At 43.2% G+C, this 15,226-nt stretch overlaps 1 protein-coding gene across 1 annotated transcript; it reads right to left on the bottom strand.

Moving 5' to 3' along the window:
- Positions 1–2,846: 2,846 nt before the first annotated feature.
- Positions 2,847–13,485, bottom strand: ALDOC (aldolase, fructose-bisphosphate C). Its single transcript, XM_018555029.1, has 8 exons — positions 13,357–13,485; positions 12,410–12,621; positions 10,591–10,645; positions 8,310–8,470; positions 8,115–8,198; positions 7,183–7,357; positions 6,080–6,279; positions 2,847–3,686 (listed from the first exon to the last, which is right to left on the bottom strand). The coding sequence occupies exons 1-8, from the start codon at positions 13,466–13,468 to the stop codon at positions 3,591–3,593; spliced, it is 1,095 nt and encodes a 364-aa protein (XP_018410531.1). The 5' UTR covers positions 13,469–13,485; the 3' UTR covers positions 2,847–3,590.
- Positions 13,486–15,226: the final 1,741 nt, after the last annotated feature.

Below are 15,226 nucleotides of genomic sequence, written 5' to 3'. Positions count from 1 at the left end.
CAAATCATCTCTGAATTGGTACTGACACTGTCCTTCCTTCTGGAGGGTGGCTACTTTTGTTCTTAATGGTCCTTGTGTGTGTTGTAAAGTAATCACTGCTCAAAGCTCGCTCCCGTGATGGACTGAATCTTATGTATAGTTTTATAATTTGTATTGAGATTATAGTCCATCACGGGAGCGAGCTTGGAGCGGTGGCTACTTAACAACACAATCAGGGACCATGGGGACCAAAAGCAGCCGTCCTCCAGGAGAAAGGACAGTGTCATCACCAATTCAGAGAGGATTGGAGGCTCTACAGCTGAGTGATACACAAATAAGATACATTTTTTGTTAGGGTACTTAGGCATTTCTAAGACTAAACTAAATTATTACACCATCAGCAGTGTGGAAAACGGAGACCAGACAGGATAGATCCATGGGTTCATGCTCTGCATACCAAATTCTGTCCTTAATATTTGAGTTTTGTAAGACCACTCGTTTGTGTTTAACTGACCAGTTTTGTTGACCCCAATGTCCACTGTAGACTCATTTCCCTGTTCTTAGCTGACAGAAGTGGATCCTGAAGTTTTTCTGATGTTGTAACCCATTTCTGTTTAAGGTTTTAACATGCGGTACATTTAGAAATTGCCTATTACCCACCACTTTTGTAGAGAGTGGTTATACGAGTGCCTGTGGGCTTGCACCCCTTGCATTAACATATTGTTTCTCAGAAAACTGCTGAATGCTTCTGATGTGTTAAAATCACAATGTCTTGCACCAACAATCATGTCATTGTTAAATTGGAGGCATGTACTGTATTTCAATAATGTTTTATTTTTTTTACTTTACGGTTAGGGGCTTTGGGGAAATACTAGGGTTCTAAACCCCCTGATATTTCCCTTTTGAAATAGAAACAGAGATTGAGGACACAGAGTCCACAATCTCTTTTCCTGCAGCCCCCGTTAGGAATGAACAGGAAGTCTCTATACCGAGTGCTCCTGTCAATTCATAAACTCTCCAAAATCATGAATGAACAGGAAGGGATGTAGAGCACTTCCTGTTAATTCATAATTGGGGACACAGTAACTAAATACTATATCCTCAGTTATTGAAGCAATACATGGAAGGATCAGCAAATTGTTCACATATTTGCTGATCCTCCCAGTTCTCCATCCTGAACTGTTCTGCTCCTCCCACAGCTCTGCTCCTCCTTGCTGACTCTTGCTGCTCTTGACAGCGTCTTTTCTCCCGGCAGGGTGCCAGATCATTGGACCATTGTCAGCTGAAATGCTTGTGGCCGAAATTTCGGTGCATCCCTAGTATTTTCAGAATTCTAATGTAGCATCCCCCTGACCTCTAGGACCATGTGGGGGACTTCAGAGACAGGGATCAGTCCTTAGCCAGTTTGTGGGATGTGGAAATACAGAGCTCCAGACTCACTACTTCCCAGCACCTTTAATTTGTACATCCCAGCACCTTTAATTTGGATTGCAGGAACACTGTATTAAAGATTCTTGGTGGTCAGCAGATCTAGCACCAAATTCCATAGGTGAGACACCAGACGTCCAAGCCCATCCTGGCTTCTCTGGATCCGCCCCCCTCCTCCACATGTCAAAATACCTTGTTGGGTGGATGTCAGTCTGGAGCTCAGCGTGTACAGTGAAATCAATTTTAGTTCAGGAGAGGATCCTGTCCAACTGTGCAAGGCGAGGCTGGAGTTCAGCTTTCACATAAAAGAGTTCCAACAATAACGTAGTTTAATATTCACATTTTTTTTTTTTATTGCGTGGTCAATATGATTTAAAGTGGAACCCCCCCCCCATAAACTGCTCAAGATATAGATTTTTATTTAGGAAAACAAAACTTCCCAAATAGGAACATATATATTATACACACTTTACGTGATTGAGGATAATAAATCCACACCAGGTCTCCTAGCACATACGCAAGATTTTTCTTGAAGTTACTGGTGATTGAAGATAACAAGCCATGCATGCACCACAGGTGATCTGGCACATGTGCCATATGCAATTGGGGGCAGCATGTTATTCACCATGAAGGTTCATGTAAGGCACATGCGCCAGATCCATGTTGCGTATGCACATCAGGTGATGCCAGATCTCATAGGGTGCATGCGCTGTACGTGATTTGCAACAGCCTGTTAGTAAATATGCAATCAATAACAAGCCACCCTACCATGTACAGCGCATGCACCATGCAAGATTTGGGGCAGTCTCAGAACTCATACATGTGCAAAATCTGGCGCGTTATCCCTGGAAGGCACTGGTGACGTGGCCTTCCCAAGAGGTACCCGTGAGGCCAGGGCTACAGTATGTCACCAGTGCCTTAGGGACCCCAGGAACTGGTATAAAGCCACAAATTTGTTTTCATAGCATACTCTTTTTTTTGGTCCAGTGATGTCATTAGCAGGCTTTTGCACTTTAATACTTTTAAATAGATATATGCACTTTATTTTGGGAGGAGTCTGATGGAAGAGACGTTGGATATTGTTATAGGATTTGGTTTAACCAAGTTGCTTTATGCACTTTATAAACTGTAGCACATGTATATTTTTTGTTTGTTTATTCCCCCATTTCCCCTTGCAATATAGTCAAGGGGAAGTGCAGGTAGAGACTGCAGAATATAAGCAGAAAGATGAATTTAAAAAGTTGTACTTTTGCAATTCCTCTGTAGCACAGAGCCAGTGGAGTCCAACGGGTCTATGGTTTAGTCTCCCATTACAAATCATAAAGTCGCCAAATTAAGCCAACAGGATGTGGTGGAGAAATGCCGGTACATTTTATGGCTTATTTAAAAGAAACAAAGACAAACTGCATTTCCTTTCACTAGTTTATTTTATTTTTTTATCTATTTGGTACATCAGTTGCAGACAGATAAAGACAACAACACTATTTCACAATATACACAGCAGTAAGTTATCCTTTAGTGTTAAGGGTTTCTGTAGTTGAACACCATCCAATGCACATAAAAGGATGGATCTACTTCCCAGAGTTATAGTTAGCGCACAACCACGCAATCTATGGATGTACCACAAAGTGCAAGACCTTTCACAGAACAGTGCCTGGATGAGTGGATGTGTTACTGGATCGATTGTTCTAAGAAAGACACTACCAAGGGTTCAATAGTGCCCGAATTGTGCAGGGGAATTATTTCCAGTATACTAGATCAGTGAAAAGTCATCTGTTACATAAACATCTATCCTTCTCCTGTCCAGCAGAGGTTACTCTTACCCGCTTGTAAATTATTAAAATAGGATACTATTTCTGATGGCTTTACCTTAATTTCTCTCGCTCTCTTTAGACCTGTAAAAGGGAGACCTCAAAAAATAAAAGATCTAGTAGGAAAATAGTTAAAGACAACCAAATACATTACACTGCAAGACAAGAGCTGGACCCCCTAAAGATCCACCACAGCACAAGCCTAGATAGGCTTATACTGTCAGTGTAACATCACGGGGAGAGGCTGGGAGGCAAATGGTTGTGGTTATTCCAAGCTTTGGCTGGCGGGGATGTCCACGTGAATGCTGCTATAAGAACAAGGGAAGCAGAGTGGAGGCGTTCTGCAGGTCAGTGCTCATATGACCACCAAGGTTAGTAGGCATGATTGGCAACGTACAGGGACTGGCCAGCCGCCCCAGATCCATCACTGCTGTGCTCATATTTGCCACAGGCTGCTAGACCATTTGCCTAGAAAATAGAAATTATATAGTATTATATACACACACAATTATATTTGGTATTTATGCAAGCATGATCCCAGTTAAAGCATATAAATAATGTCTATATAATGTCATTTGTGCCATTTTGGTCTGTTAAATATGTCATTTAAATTGTTTTGGTGAACAAAACAGGCGAAAACAGCCTAGGGCGACAATGCTGCTCCTACATAGCAGTACAGTAAGTGAGCATGATGGGACACACACACACCTTAGTGCAGGGCTCAAAATTTCCACACGCCTGCTCGCATTTGGCGAGTGAAAATGCAGTGCAGGCGAGTGGAAATTCAGTCAGGCTTGAGTCAGTACCTGACTCGCGGGAGCAGCTGCTCCTGATGGGCTCTCTGTTCTGTCAGCCGCAGCTCTTCACTGAGCTCTGGATCGAAAATGTGTTAATATTTATTTTTGTAACTTTATTTTGCATAAAACATCTAACAGTGTAATTTATAAGATTATTTAAGAGGGTGTGTTTAGGGGGCGGAGTTAAGGCTGGAGCAGGGTAGGGGTTAGGAGGGCAACTGGTGGCGAGTAACTCTAAGGCCTGGCTAGTAACTCAGGACTTGAAATTTTGACCCCTGCCTTAGTGGGTAGTTTATGTAGGAAAGGAGCGCAGAGAAGTATGACAGCAGACAGTATGTGCAGGAGAGAAGTAAGGAGAGAGCAACAATGGGCAGTATGTGCAGGAGAGTAGGAAGGAGGGAATAACAGCAGATTGCATCTGCTGGAGGGAATGACAACTGGCAGTAGTGCAGGAGAGGAGTGCAGAGTTTAACAGTGGGCAGTATGTGCAGGGAAAAGGAGTAAGGCGAGAATACCAGTGGGCAGTATGTGCAGGAGAATAGTAAGGAGGAAATGACAAATTATGGTCATAGCCATATACGTGGAAGCCAGGGGAGGAGAAAAGCAGCAGCATGGGAACCAGACTCTTTACAGGGTTTTACAAGGGAGGAATAGAAGTTATCAGCATTTGGAAAACAGGTTAGTTATTCTGGGACAGTGGAAGTACAGGGGGATCAAGTCAACAGCACCGCAGACTTTAAAAAGGTAGTCGGGAGGACACTGCAATAGGAGTACTGTATCAGTGGAATTGGGAACAATGGATGTTTACATGGGATGGGACAGTTTAAATTAGCAGAGACTGAAGTCCAGAAAAGTACAGGCAGTGCTGGGGACATTGGACAATGGTGCAGGGCTTTGTTGGGGATCACTTTAAAAAGAAAATAGGGCTGTGGATCGGAGATTACAATTGGACCAGAGCCAGTTGAGGGGAGACTGATATTTGGTGTGGTGCACTGAATCTAAAAGATTGAACATGTGCTGAAGGGTTAATTTGTATGCACAAGGCACAGAGGGGTTATTACATATGTGCTGGAGACTGGCTGCTGAGAAATGAATGCACATATGCAGAGGAACTGGTGCTGAGAGGTTGAAGTACTAACATATGGTACCAAGTGCTGAGATGTTAACCGACAGGAGCTAAATACTGGGTGCCGAGTTTAATATACATATGCCTGGAAACAGAGGACTGAGGAGAGAATACGCATGGGCTGAGGACTGGGTGTTGAGGGGGTTATTACATATGCAGAGGAATGGGCTCTGAGGGGTTAGCACACCTGAGCTAGGGCTTAATGCTAGAAACAAGTCACTGAGGGGGTCAATGCGCACACTCTTGAAGCAGATTACATATACCACAGACAGATCACTGAGGGGACTGGTTCCATATCAACTGATCACTGAAAAGGTTAATGCATATACAGTACTTTGCCATGCTGGGGGGGGGGAAAGAGGGAGAGGGTTTATTTTGTATTTGAAAAGTAGAACTTACATAATATACAACATAGGAGAAATTATATATATATATATATTTTGTGTGTAAATCCGTCTATGTGAAAGGTCAGTATATACCCCTTTTCTTGCAAGATCTGTTCCCCCAGCACCACTCAAGTGCCTTCAAATACATTGATTAACCTCAACCACCTCTTCTGAGCCCCTTTGTGATATTGCTTTACTTGTTACTGGGGCCAAAAACTTCCCTGAATTCATGGCTATGCCTTCAATTGCCATTACACCATCCGAGACTCCCTTAGTGGACAAAAGGGGCACACATTGGATAGAGGGATAGCAGTTGGTGGAGCATAAAGTCAGAACAGAATGTCAGGCCCCAATAACAAGTGTTTGTTAGAAGGATGGACTGATAGCTTTTTAAATGTGGATAAGTTTGCTTTTTTTTTTTGTATACTGAAGATTTTTTAAAACCTTATCCAACTTTTACAAATACCGTATATTGGATCTCGTGTGAGCCCAAACTTTTGACATTTACGTGCAATGTCATCGAAGAAACTTTAGGCCTACAGAAGACATTACCTCTGCACGCGTCAAGAACGCCTCTGTAGCCGCATTCTCATTCGCATTCTTGCCACGCCAAGCATTCAGTGCTGAGGCCTGGAGAGCACGTCCATAGGAGAAAGTGAGAGCCCAAGGCCTTGATAGATAACAGTTGTTAATTGCATTCAGATTAATAGTGGCTTCTTCCTCACTTTGTCCACCAGACAGGAAAGTGACACCTTTAGAGTAAAAGTCGCATGAACAGCATTAGATTTTGTAGTAATCAGTACATTTTCTTGTCAAGTTTCTAGGTTATATTTAGAATTGGTCTCCCACCTCATCTACTACATTCAAATTGAGTTTTACATTTGTCCCGACATCTCAAATCAAGTTTGCTTGGTCTTGTGCTTTGAGTTTATGTAGGCTGTGTACAGGCAGGCTCTTTTGTCAATTACAAGTTAAAAAAGGGTCACGGGAGGACATATACTAGCATCCTCACGTGACCCAAAGCTCAGTATATCGCAAGCTACAGCCCGCAGTATACGGGAGGCTGCCGCAGCCGGGAAGGATCCCGGCATTACAGTCGAGATCCACCCAGCTGCACGACAGCAGGCTCTGCCTATCTAGAGGCAGAGCCAGCTGTACCCGCCCCTTCCCTCATCCGTTCCTCCAGTCCGTGGGAAGAGAAAGGGAACCTCTCAAGTCAGCCAAATCCTTGTTCATTTTGGATTCAAAAACGCCCTCCCAGACAATGCAGCTCACAGTGGGAGGGTTTCAGCACCACAGTCAAGTCAGTTCTGCCAAGCCAGAAAGCAGAGGGCAGGACTAGGTTAGGCCAGCTGCTGATTGACAGGCTTGTGCATCAACACTGCCAATGCTAACGCACCCCATGAAACATCTTCACATTCCACTGTATGTCAAGCAGCCAGAGGGACAATGCGGCTATGAATTCACCAACATGGTCCCCCCACCACAGGAAACTGCATCAGGTGTGACTTTGCAGAAAGACTAAGAAAATGGCATAGGCAGATGCACTTACAATTAAGTGCTGCAGCATTTTGTTAATGGGAGGCCATAGTTCTACTTTAAATTGACAAAGCCCCAGTGGCACCAAAAAAATAAATAAAAGGCTTTGATTTTACCTGGGACAGCAGGGGGCACAGTGCGGCGAAGTGCGGTCACAGTTGCCATGGCAATCTCCTCAGAAGTGTATTTTTTGGGGCAGGCATGACCAGCAGTTACCATGTTTGGTTTCAATAGTGTGCCCTCCAGATACACATGATGGTCGCTTAGGGCCTTGTAGACAGCAGCTAGAACCTAAAAGGGAGCACATGTACAGCTTAGATTCAATTGTGAAATTATACACTTATTTTGAACTAATTTAAAGTATGTGTAAAGTCTTAGCAGTGGTCACTTCTTCCCCAGGCTCCAAGCGCTGGGGGTGTGATGACTATAAACAAAGCTGGGTGCCTTCTGTTGACATCACAGAGGCTCTTTGGCTCCATGGAGACCTGTGGCATTTAAGCCAAGCAGGGCTGGCGGGGGCATATCAGTAACAATCTGACTTTGGGAATAGACACGCCTGTGTTGGCGCAGCATCCTGTAGGTCTCAAGGAGGAAGCAGGGACACAAAACACTCCACACTAGCTCTGCTTCTGTGCTTCGTCAAAAACCAGACAGGAAATGCTTCTTTATCAGAAGGACTGGCAGGATCATCATCATCATCATCATGTATTTAGTGTGCATAGGAGTTTTTACCTCAATAAAAAAGAAAACCATTATGTAATGTGAGGGACAAAAGGACTGTAGCCCTGAAGGTTAACGTACTCTAATTTTACACACGACACTGTCAATTATGCAAAAGGTATACATATGAAAAAGGTCAGGCTTTTGCACCTATACACACTGCAGACTGAATCCTCATGTTGCAAAGATCGCCTTGGTCATTACTTTACACACAGTATTTGATCAAAGCATACAGACAATTGAGGACAGAAGTCTATCCATTGTAATAAATGTCAGATTTAGTTCCCTGGCAATGTTTAATCCAGCTGGCAGGTCAGAGTGTACATACCTTCTCAGTGACATACTGGCAGCGTTTCAGGTCATGATCTCCATCAGGAAGAATCTCTGGCTCCACAATGGGGACAATACCATTCTGTAAGCGGATAAGAAATAGATCTACAGTTAGGACAGGTTAAACTGGTACCTTCTGTCATTAACAATACCATCCTGTATTCTGTGATGCTGTACACAATAGACCATTCACCTGCTGACAAATGCTTGCATAGCGAGCAAGGACATTGGCATTTTCCATGATGGACAGGGAAGAGGGGGTGTGCTCACTAATTTTCAGTACACTTCTCCACTTTGCAAAGTCAGCACCATCCTTCTTGTATTGAGCACAACGTTCTGACAATCCATCCAAACCTAGAAAAACAAAAACATGGAAGACCGGGTTTACTTAACGGATCCGTCTGCTGCACCTACAAGGGGGGGGCACTGCATGCTAGGCCTCTGATCACCCACCACAAAAAAACAGAATTCAGCTCCACTTCATCAACAGCAAGGTTCACACCAAAGTCTGATCCTAAATGCCAAACATCCCGGTGAAAGCTAATGGGAAGTTAACTACCAACCCCTTTGACTTATATATAGCAACATTTAAAAGCCAAACTAAAGGGCAGATGGAACATACACAAATGAATATGCATGTCATAATACATCAGTGTGGATCTGTATGCATTATTCATTGGTAAATTAAAAAATATGTTTCCACTGAAAACAGGGCAAGTACCTGAATTTGAATTTGACTTGGCATTAGCCAACTATCTACTGTATGAGAGAAAATGGAGGCGAGAGAAGCAGCACAATCAGGTGTGCAAAGAGTATGTGTAAGAAGAGTGCAGAGTGACAAAGATGAACTCATTGGTGTCCCCCTTCTCTTTACAATGTCCGATAACAGTGTGAAGGTGATGAGACCTGTAAGTGAAACGGCAGCAGAGAAAGATCAGGCCCCCTTCCCTGCCAGCCAGGACTGTGTAGCAATGCCGCTCAAGTCTCTGGAACGGATGGGCAGAAACCTCAAACCTTTGACAGGTAAAACAGCTCTTATAGGTGTATTTAGCCGTTTGCCTGGAGTTCAGCTTTAAGGGCTTGTTCACACGACGTCCGGAATCTGTTCTGACCAGATCAGTGCGCTCCTGCACTAAAAATGCATCCCTATGTGTTTTATGGGCTACAGTTCTCACGTGCGCAGTCCATTCAGAAAATATACTGCATGTCACATTTTGTCCGGTCACGCACGACCGTGTCAAAAACGCAACGAAAATGCGCCACACCGCAGCTAAGCAAAAAATAAAAAGTATTCTTGCTACACTTTTCATGATGTCATCATCGTTGGACTTCCTGGTTGTGGTGGAGCAGTAGAGGGAAAACCAGTAGGCATGAACAACAACAACATGGTCCTGGACATAGAAAGATTTGTCAGATTGATGGAGCGTGCACCAATGCTATACGAACCTCGTCATCTACAATTCAAAAATGTGCATAAAAAAAAAAATCTAAACTGCAGAGAAAATAGCATCAGAGCTGTATGCTGAATTCACATAGTGTCCAGAAGAATCAAGGTGGTGAGTGATTACACATATCTATGTAGACTAACTGTATGCTGGTTATGTAAACAACTGTATTCCAGCGTCCGGACCGCAGTAAAAACACATCAAAAAAGCACTGCATGCAGAACACCGCACCTGCAGATCCGGACCGGAAAATCGTGTGAACAAGCCCTCATTCACACAGCGTAAAGTCGGGCTGTACGTATCCGTGCACGACCGTATCGGGCCATTCCCAGGAAGGACAGGTGCTCCGTGTGATTGTACGCAGCAGCCTGTTCTTCCCTATGGGAGGACGCGGATCGTACGCCGCCATAAGCACACCCGAACTGCACATCCGTGTGGGTCCAAGTGTCCGTGCTCAGATGCAGACAGGATGGAGGCTTAGTAGGGAGCAGCTGGATGTAAAACAGAATTGGTACAATCCCTACATATTCAGACTGTCTGCAAGTATCATTTTTACACAGGAGTGGCTACATTATGACAATGCAATGTAATACAAAGCAATTCCTGCAACTGACCTTTTGGCAGACATTAATGGTAAGGGGGGGGGGGATGCGAGATGCATTCTTCCTCCGCCCCCTTCCTCAGGCTATGCAGGTTCTGCACATCTTTTCAGACTTCCGCTGCTAGACGATTTGACATCCCATTGTTTTCTACATGCCTTTTTACTACCGACTTTTAAGTACAATACAGTTGTGCGTTTTTATCATTAAAATTAGTTTTACACTATGGAGGCGCTCCTATTTGATTTTTGTCTCTCAGATTGAAGGTCCTTTGACCTGTGGGAGCTGCCTCTTTAGTGTGTTCGTTACCATTTCAACTGGCCGATATTGCACGTGGAGGCGCCGGTATTGTTTCCCGTCACTTAACCTATACGTTCCCTTAAAAATGTTATCCCCTGAATGGCATAACTTCTGGACTCCAATTACATACCTTGAGTTGTGGTTTCACCATCAGTACCAGCGAGGGGAACAACCCCTTTATCCACCTGCCAGAAACAACACATAAGAAACCATTACAGGCTGTACCAAGGCTCTATTTCCATTCAATAAAATAGGCCATGATAATATACAAAAAGTACAATAACCCACATTGACCTTTTGTATTTGAGTGTGCTCAAGCCAGATCAGTAGGAGAACTTCTAACTGGATGTGAAGTTACTCACTTTGAACAAGCCTGTGATGTACATTATTCCCAGCATGGGTGGATATAAAGCAGATCTCCACGTTATCTTGGCCTCTCCTGCTAAAAGTTCTAATAATAGGAACTAAATGAATGGAAGAGCCAAGATCACCCGTACTTTCCCTGACCTTGAAATTCCAGCATCCCCAGAACAAGAGCTGCACTGCTCATTCTTAGCAATGGAATGTCAGCACATTAGTAAATGAACTGATAGTCATTTTGTGACACAAAACGAACAAAGTTTATTTTACAGGATTATTAAATCACTCACATCAGTCCCTAGATTGGATTACAGTCTATCACAATGTGGCCAGTTTGAGATTAAAGCAAATAAATTACCAGTACATTTGTGGATCTGTAAAAAAATAAATCAAGGCAACTGGACTTTTGTGAAGACGTTTCGCTGTTCATCCGATTAGCTTTCTCAATTCAGAATTGAGAAAGCTGGTCGGATGACCAGTGAAAAGTCTTCAAGAAAAATACAGAGGTAGAGGAATAAGCTGTAATACTTGCCTTATTCCTTGCTCCCCTGGCCACCTCTTCTCTCTGATGCTTTGTGGGCAGGCCCTCACCATCCCCACATACAGTAATACAGGTTCTGCATTGAATGTTATGGCGATAAAGTGCATGTACCATCTGGAGCTCCGAATAGAAAAGGCTTCGGTCTTAGTCTTAACAGGGATTTACCCGGTTTCATTAAAACAGAATTTAAGAATGTATAGTAACTATGTCACTATGCTCAAGTGAGGACATCCACACAGGTAAGCTCCCACACTGGAGCTTACCCAGGGCAAAATCCTGCAACAAAGGGGTGGGCGTGGATCAGCGCATTTACCTTGCTGGGGTGGGGGATATTAATAGACTGTTATATTGCCCTGAACTGCCATATAACTATATTTAAAAGTGCAAAGAGTTTTACCCCATGTGTGGCGCTCGTCAGAGGCGGGGTGAGTTGCGGTACTTGGTGGGTACCCCATATGTGACTGGAGTTTGGGGAGATTTTCTGTGTGGAAAGTTGAGGGGAGGGGTTTTTTTTTGTTTACCCCTTTGTAGACCAATAGAAGCGTCTTATATTGCTCTGTGCGTGTGCAGCTTCCGTGGTGTTCAGACCGTGGTGTCCAACAGGTGTGCGAATAGGAAACAAAAACTCCTCCCTTGCCAGCACGAACCCAGGACCCACTGAGTGTTCCGAACACTCCATCTCTTCACCAATGCTGCTCTAGGAGGAGGAATCAATATGAGCTGAACTGCCTAAGACAATGACTATAGTGGATCTGCTGTGAACTGTAGCTGCAGGCACTGTGGAGCAATTCATCCTCAGATCAAGAAAAGCTTGTTTAAAGCTCATTTACTACTTGAATGTCTATAAGCATGGCTACAGGTCACTGTAAGAACAAACTTAGGGAATGTGTCTGAAGAATGGGTAAAAGTCATTGACTATACTGCAGCTGGTTCATAGCATTCCATTTTTTCCATGTGGGAAGAAAAAAAAAAAAAAGCGGGGGGGCTTTTCCTGATTTGTGTACTGAACACAATGCGGAGAGATGTACACTTCCAAACGCCTTCTTACCTTAATTCCTACAAGAATGCCTTTATCCTTAATCATTTTGACAAAGTTGGTGCCACAGTCCCCCTGCTGGTACATGGTCTCATGGAAGAAGATGACACCGCCAATACAATTTTGCATACGATCATCGCCTTTGAAGAGAAGCTGGCGGTACAGGCGCCTATTCTCCTCGGTGTTCTCCACACCAATGCCGCTAAAACGCTTGGCCATACTTCCTAAGAGAAGACATTTCGATAAAAGTCACCACTTAGAATGGTCTTCGATAGCAGAGGCAAACACAATGTTAATATCAGTTTTGACAGGTTGTGGTACATAAAATGCCAACTAAAAGAAAATCGCTCTGATAAGGATCACTTTTTATGCCAAATAGGAACTTTAAAAAAAATAAATATATGCATTCTGGGTAAAGGTCACCACTAAATCCTGCATAGTGTTAGGTTAGGTGCATGTTAGGGCCAGTGTCCTCCAGGGGGACACACTTTGATCTTTTGGACTTGAATGCTGAAGGAACTCGTCCTGGCACTGTTTGTATTGCAAACAAAAACCATTTGGCACTGGGCACTGACCCTAATACTTCATGCAAGTACAACATTACTTGCATAGGTGGTTACAACTATATTACCCCATCGTAGAGTGAAAGGTCCTAAAACAATGCAGTATGTGATGCGTTTATTGGCAATCCAATTTTTACTATATACAGTTACTATGGCATTTCCCGGTTTACCTAGCAATCTCCTTCTCACATCTACATAATTTAAGTTACACAAAACTACATACAAAAAGGACATAATAAAAGTACCAAGGATCATGTTTTTTTGAGAGGAAATATTAAAGATGAACTACATTCTCAATAAATGATGTACTGCAGCAGTAATCTGCAGGAGGTCATTTAATACATATTTCACAGAAATAGCCCCACTTTTAACTTAGTCCGTCTCCCCATCACTCACCCACAGACTCATCAGCAGCCAGGATACCCTTTCCTTCGGCTACAATCTGCTGAGCAATGTCAGACAACTCCTTCTTCTGCTCCGTACTCAATGCTGGATATTGGTGGGCCATTTTGGAATTTTTCTGGAGAAAAGAATCAAAGCAAAATACTTTTGTTGTTTTTTTTCTTCTGTTATATAAAAAGGTGGGGGGGACGATGACAAAATAGTACTTTATGAAATATATATTTATTTTTTTAAATGACAAAATGATACAGTTATTCGGCCAACTAAATGTTGTCAAGTGCCTACCTTCTTTCCCTCCCCCCCCGCCCTCCATTTATACCTCTGTCTCACCTCTTACCCCTCACATTAGTCTTTTGTCCTGTAGGTCTTATGTTACCTAGCCCACGCTAAACTTGCTTTTAATGCGCATCATACCAATGGTTGCCTGTATTATAACTTCAGGTGCTCTTCGCTTCCCCCTATTAGACTGTTCTAATGGTTCGGAAAGCAGTGTAACCCTCTATAGATTATAGCGATACAAAATTGTATTTCTTCCATTACGATGCTGTACTCTTATCATTATTTGGCTTGGAGCTCCTATTCTCTGGGTAGGCTGTTGTCCCCTTTACGCATCATTATATGACATGGTATGTACATCAACAACCTTGGGCTAGAACTGTGATATACCCCCTTGTGGATGTTTTGTTGTGTATGGTTTTAGAATTTTTTTTTTTTTAAACTAATTTTGGACATTAAACGTTAGGGAAAGTAATATTAATAACAATAATATCATCTGAAGCTAAGGGGTTACCAAACTGTCATCTCATTTGGGTTTCTGCAAACACCTTGAGAGACTACTTTCCTTTAATCAAAGTTAATATCCTTTGGCTGTCCAAGGATAGAAGCCTTAGAGATGGGTAAAGAGATTAACTTCCAACAAAGCTCTTTGTGATAATGCCAGACAGGATCCTCCAAGTCTCCTAGAAACACCAGCCAGTAAAACAAATGGGCTGCTTGGATAGAAACCAATCCTATGCCACTTATGTGGTCAGTTTGACACAATTAGCATAAATATAAACTGTAAATTCTATAGGTATTAGACTTCACTCTTCAACAGATGCTTGTTACATACTCTGATATAATGAATCCCTGTGGCATTCTGGGTAGGGGCACCATCTGAGTATTGTGGCAGCCTCTGCTGACGGATACCATGCTACCATGGCAACCAAAACAAGAAGGCTTTGTAGCGGAAATAAGCAATCTGCAAAAAACAAACTCTGAGGGAATCCCTAAGAACAGGCCAGTTTGGGAAATAAGGAAGGGGAAGGGTCTGACCGTGGCAGCCAGGGAGATTTCTGCTTGATTTTTTTCCACCTAGAAGCCAGCTAAAATACAACTGGGTTAGAAAGAGCAATGTACTTCCCTTTGTTCCCTATTAGAAACAAGTCAGCCTTCTGTTCCTTCAGCAAAGACACTCTGATCGGTCCTTAGGCCAGGTTCACACCATTTTCCGGACCAGATCTAGAACATGGTGCATTGCATTTTGCTGCATTTTTTACTGCAATATTGCAGAGCGGTTTAAGCTTAAAATTGGCTTTTAGATGCGGTCCAGTTCATTTGCATGTGTTTCAATGAGTTTTCATGCATTCCAGACAAAATGGGACCTGCAGTATTTTTCTGGTCCGGAACAGACTGCGCTGGTGTGAACAGAGGCCAGCAACAGCACAGGGATACATTAGGATGCATTTTGTGTCTGGAAACAATCTGGATGTGGTGTGAATGGGCCCTTAGGCTGGTGTTGATAAAGGACAATTCAAGGTCATTACATGGGGGGGGGGTTGATTAGGCCTGTCTCAGGCTGCACAGCCAACCAACACCATACTGT

Source organism: Nanorana parkeri, unplaced genomic scaffold, assembly GCF_000935625.1.
Source record: "Nanorana parkeri isolate BGI_ZX_2015 unplaced genomic scaffold, ASM93562v1 scaffold181, whole genome shotgun sequence".
Taxonomy (NCBI): Eukaryota; Metazoa; Chordata; class Amphibia; order Anura; family Dicroglossidae; genus Nanorana; species Nanorana parkeri.
This window is presented reverse-complemented; position numbering and strand designations above follow the sequence as displayed.

Bases quoted from the DNA above. Each gene is read 5' to 3' on its own strand.
- ALDOC (XM_018555029.1), bottom strand. From the start codon at position 13,468: ATGGCCCACCAATATCCAGCATTGAGTACGGAGCAGAAGAAGGAGTTG. The intron at 12,622-13,356 runs GTGAGTGATGGG...GTCTTCTCTTAG, and splicing joins GGCTGCTGATGAGTCTGTGG to GAAGTATGGCCAAGCGTTTT. The intron at 7,358-8,114 runs GTATGTACACTC...GCTCCCTTTTAG, and splicing joins GCCAGTATGTCACTGAGAAG to GTTCTAGCTGCTGTCTACAA.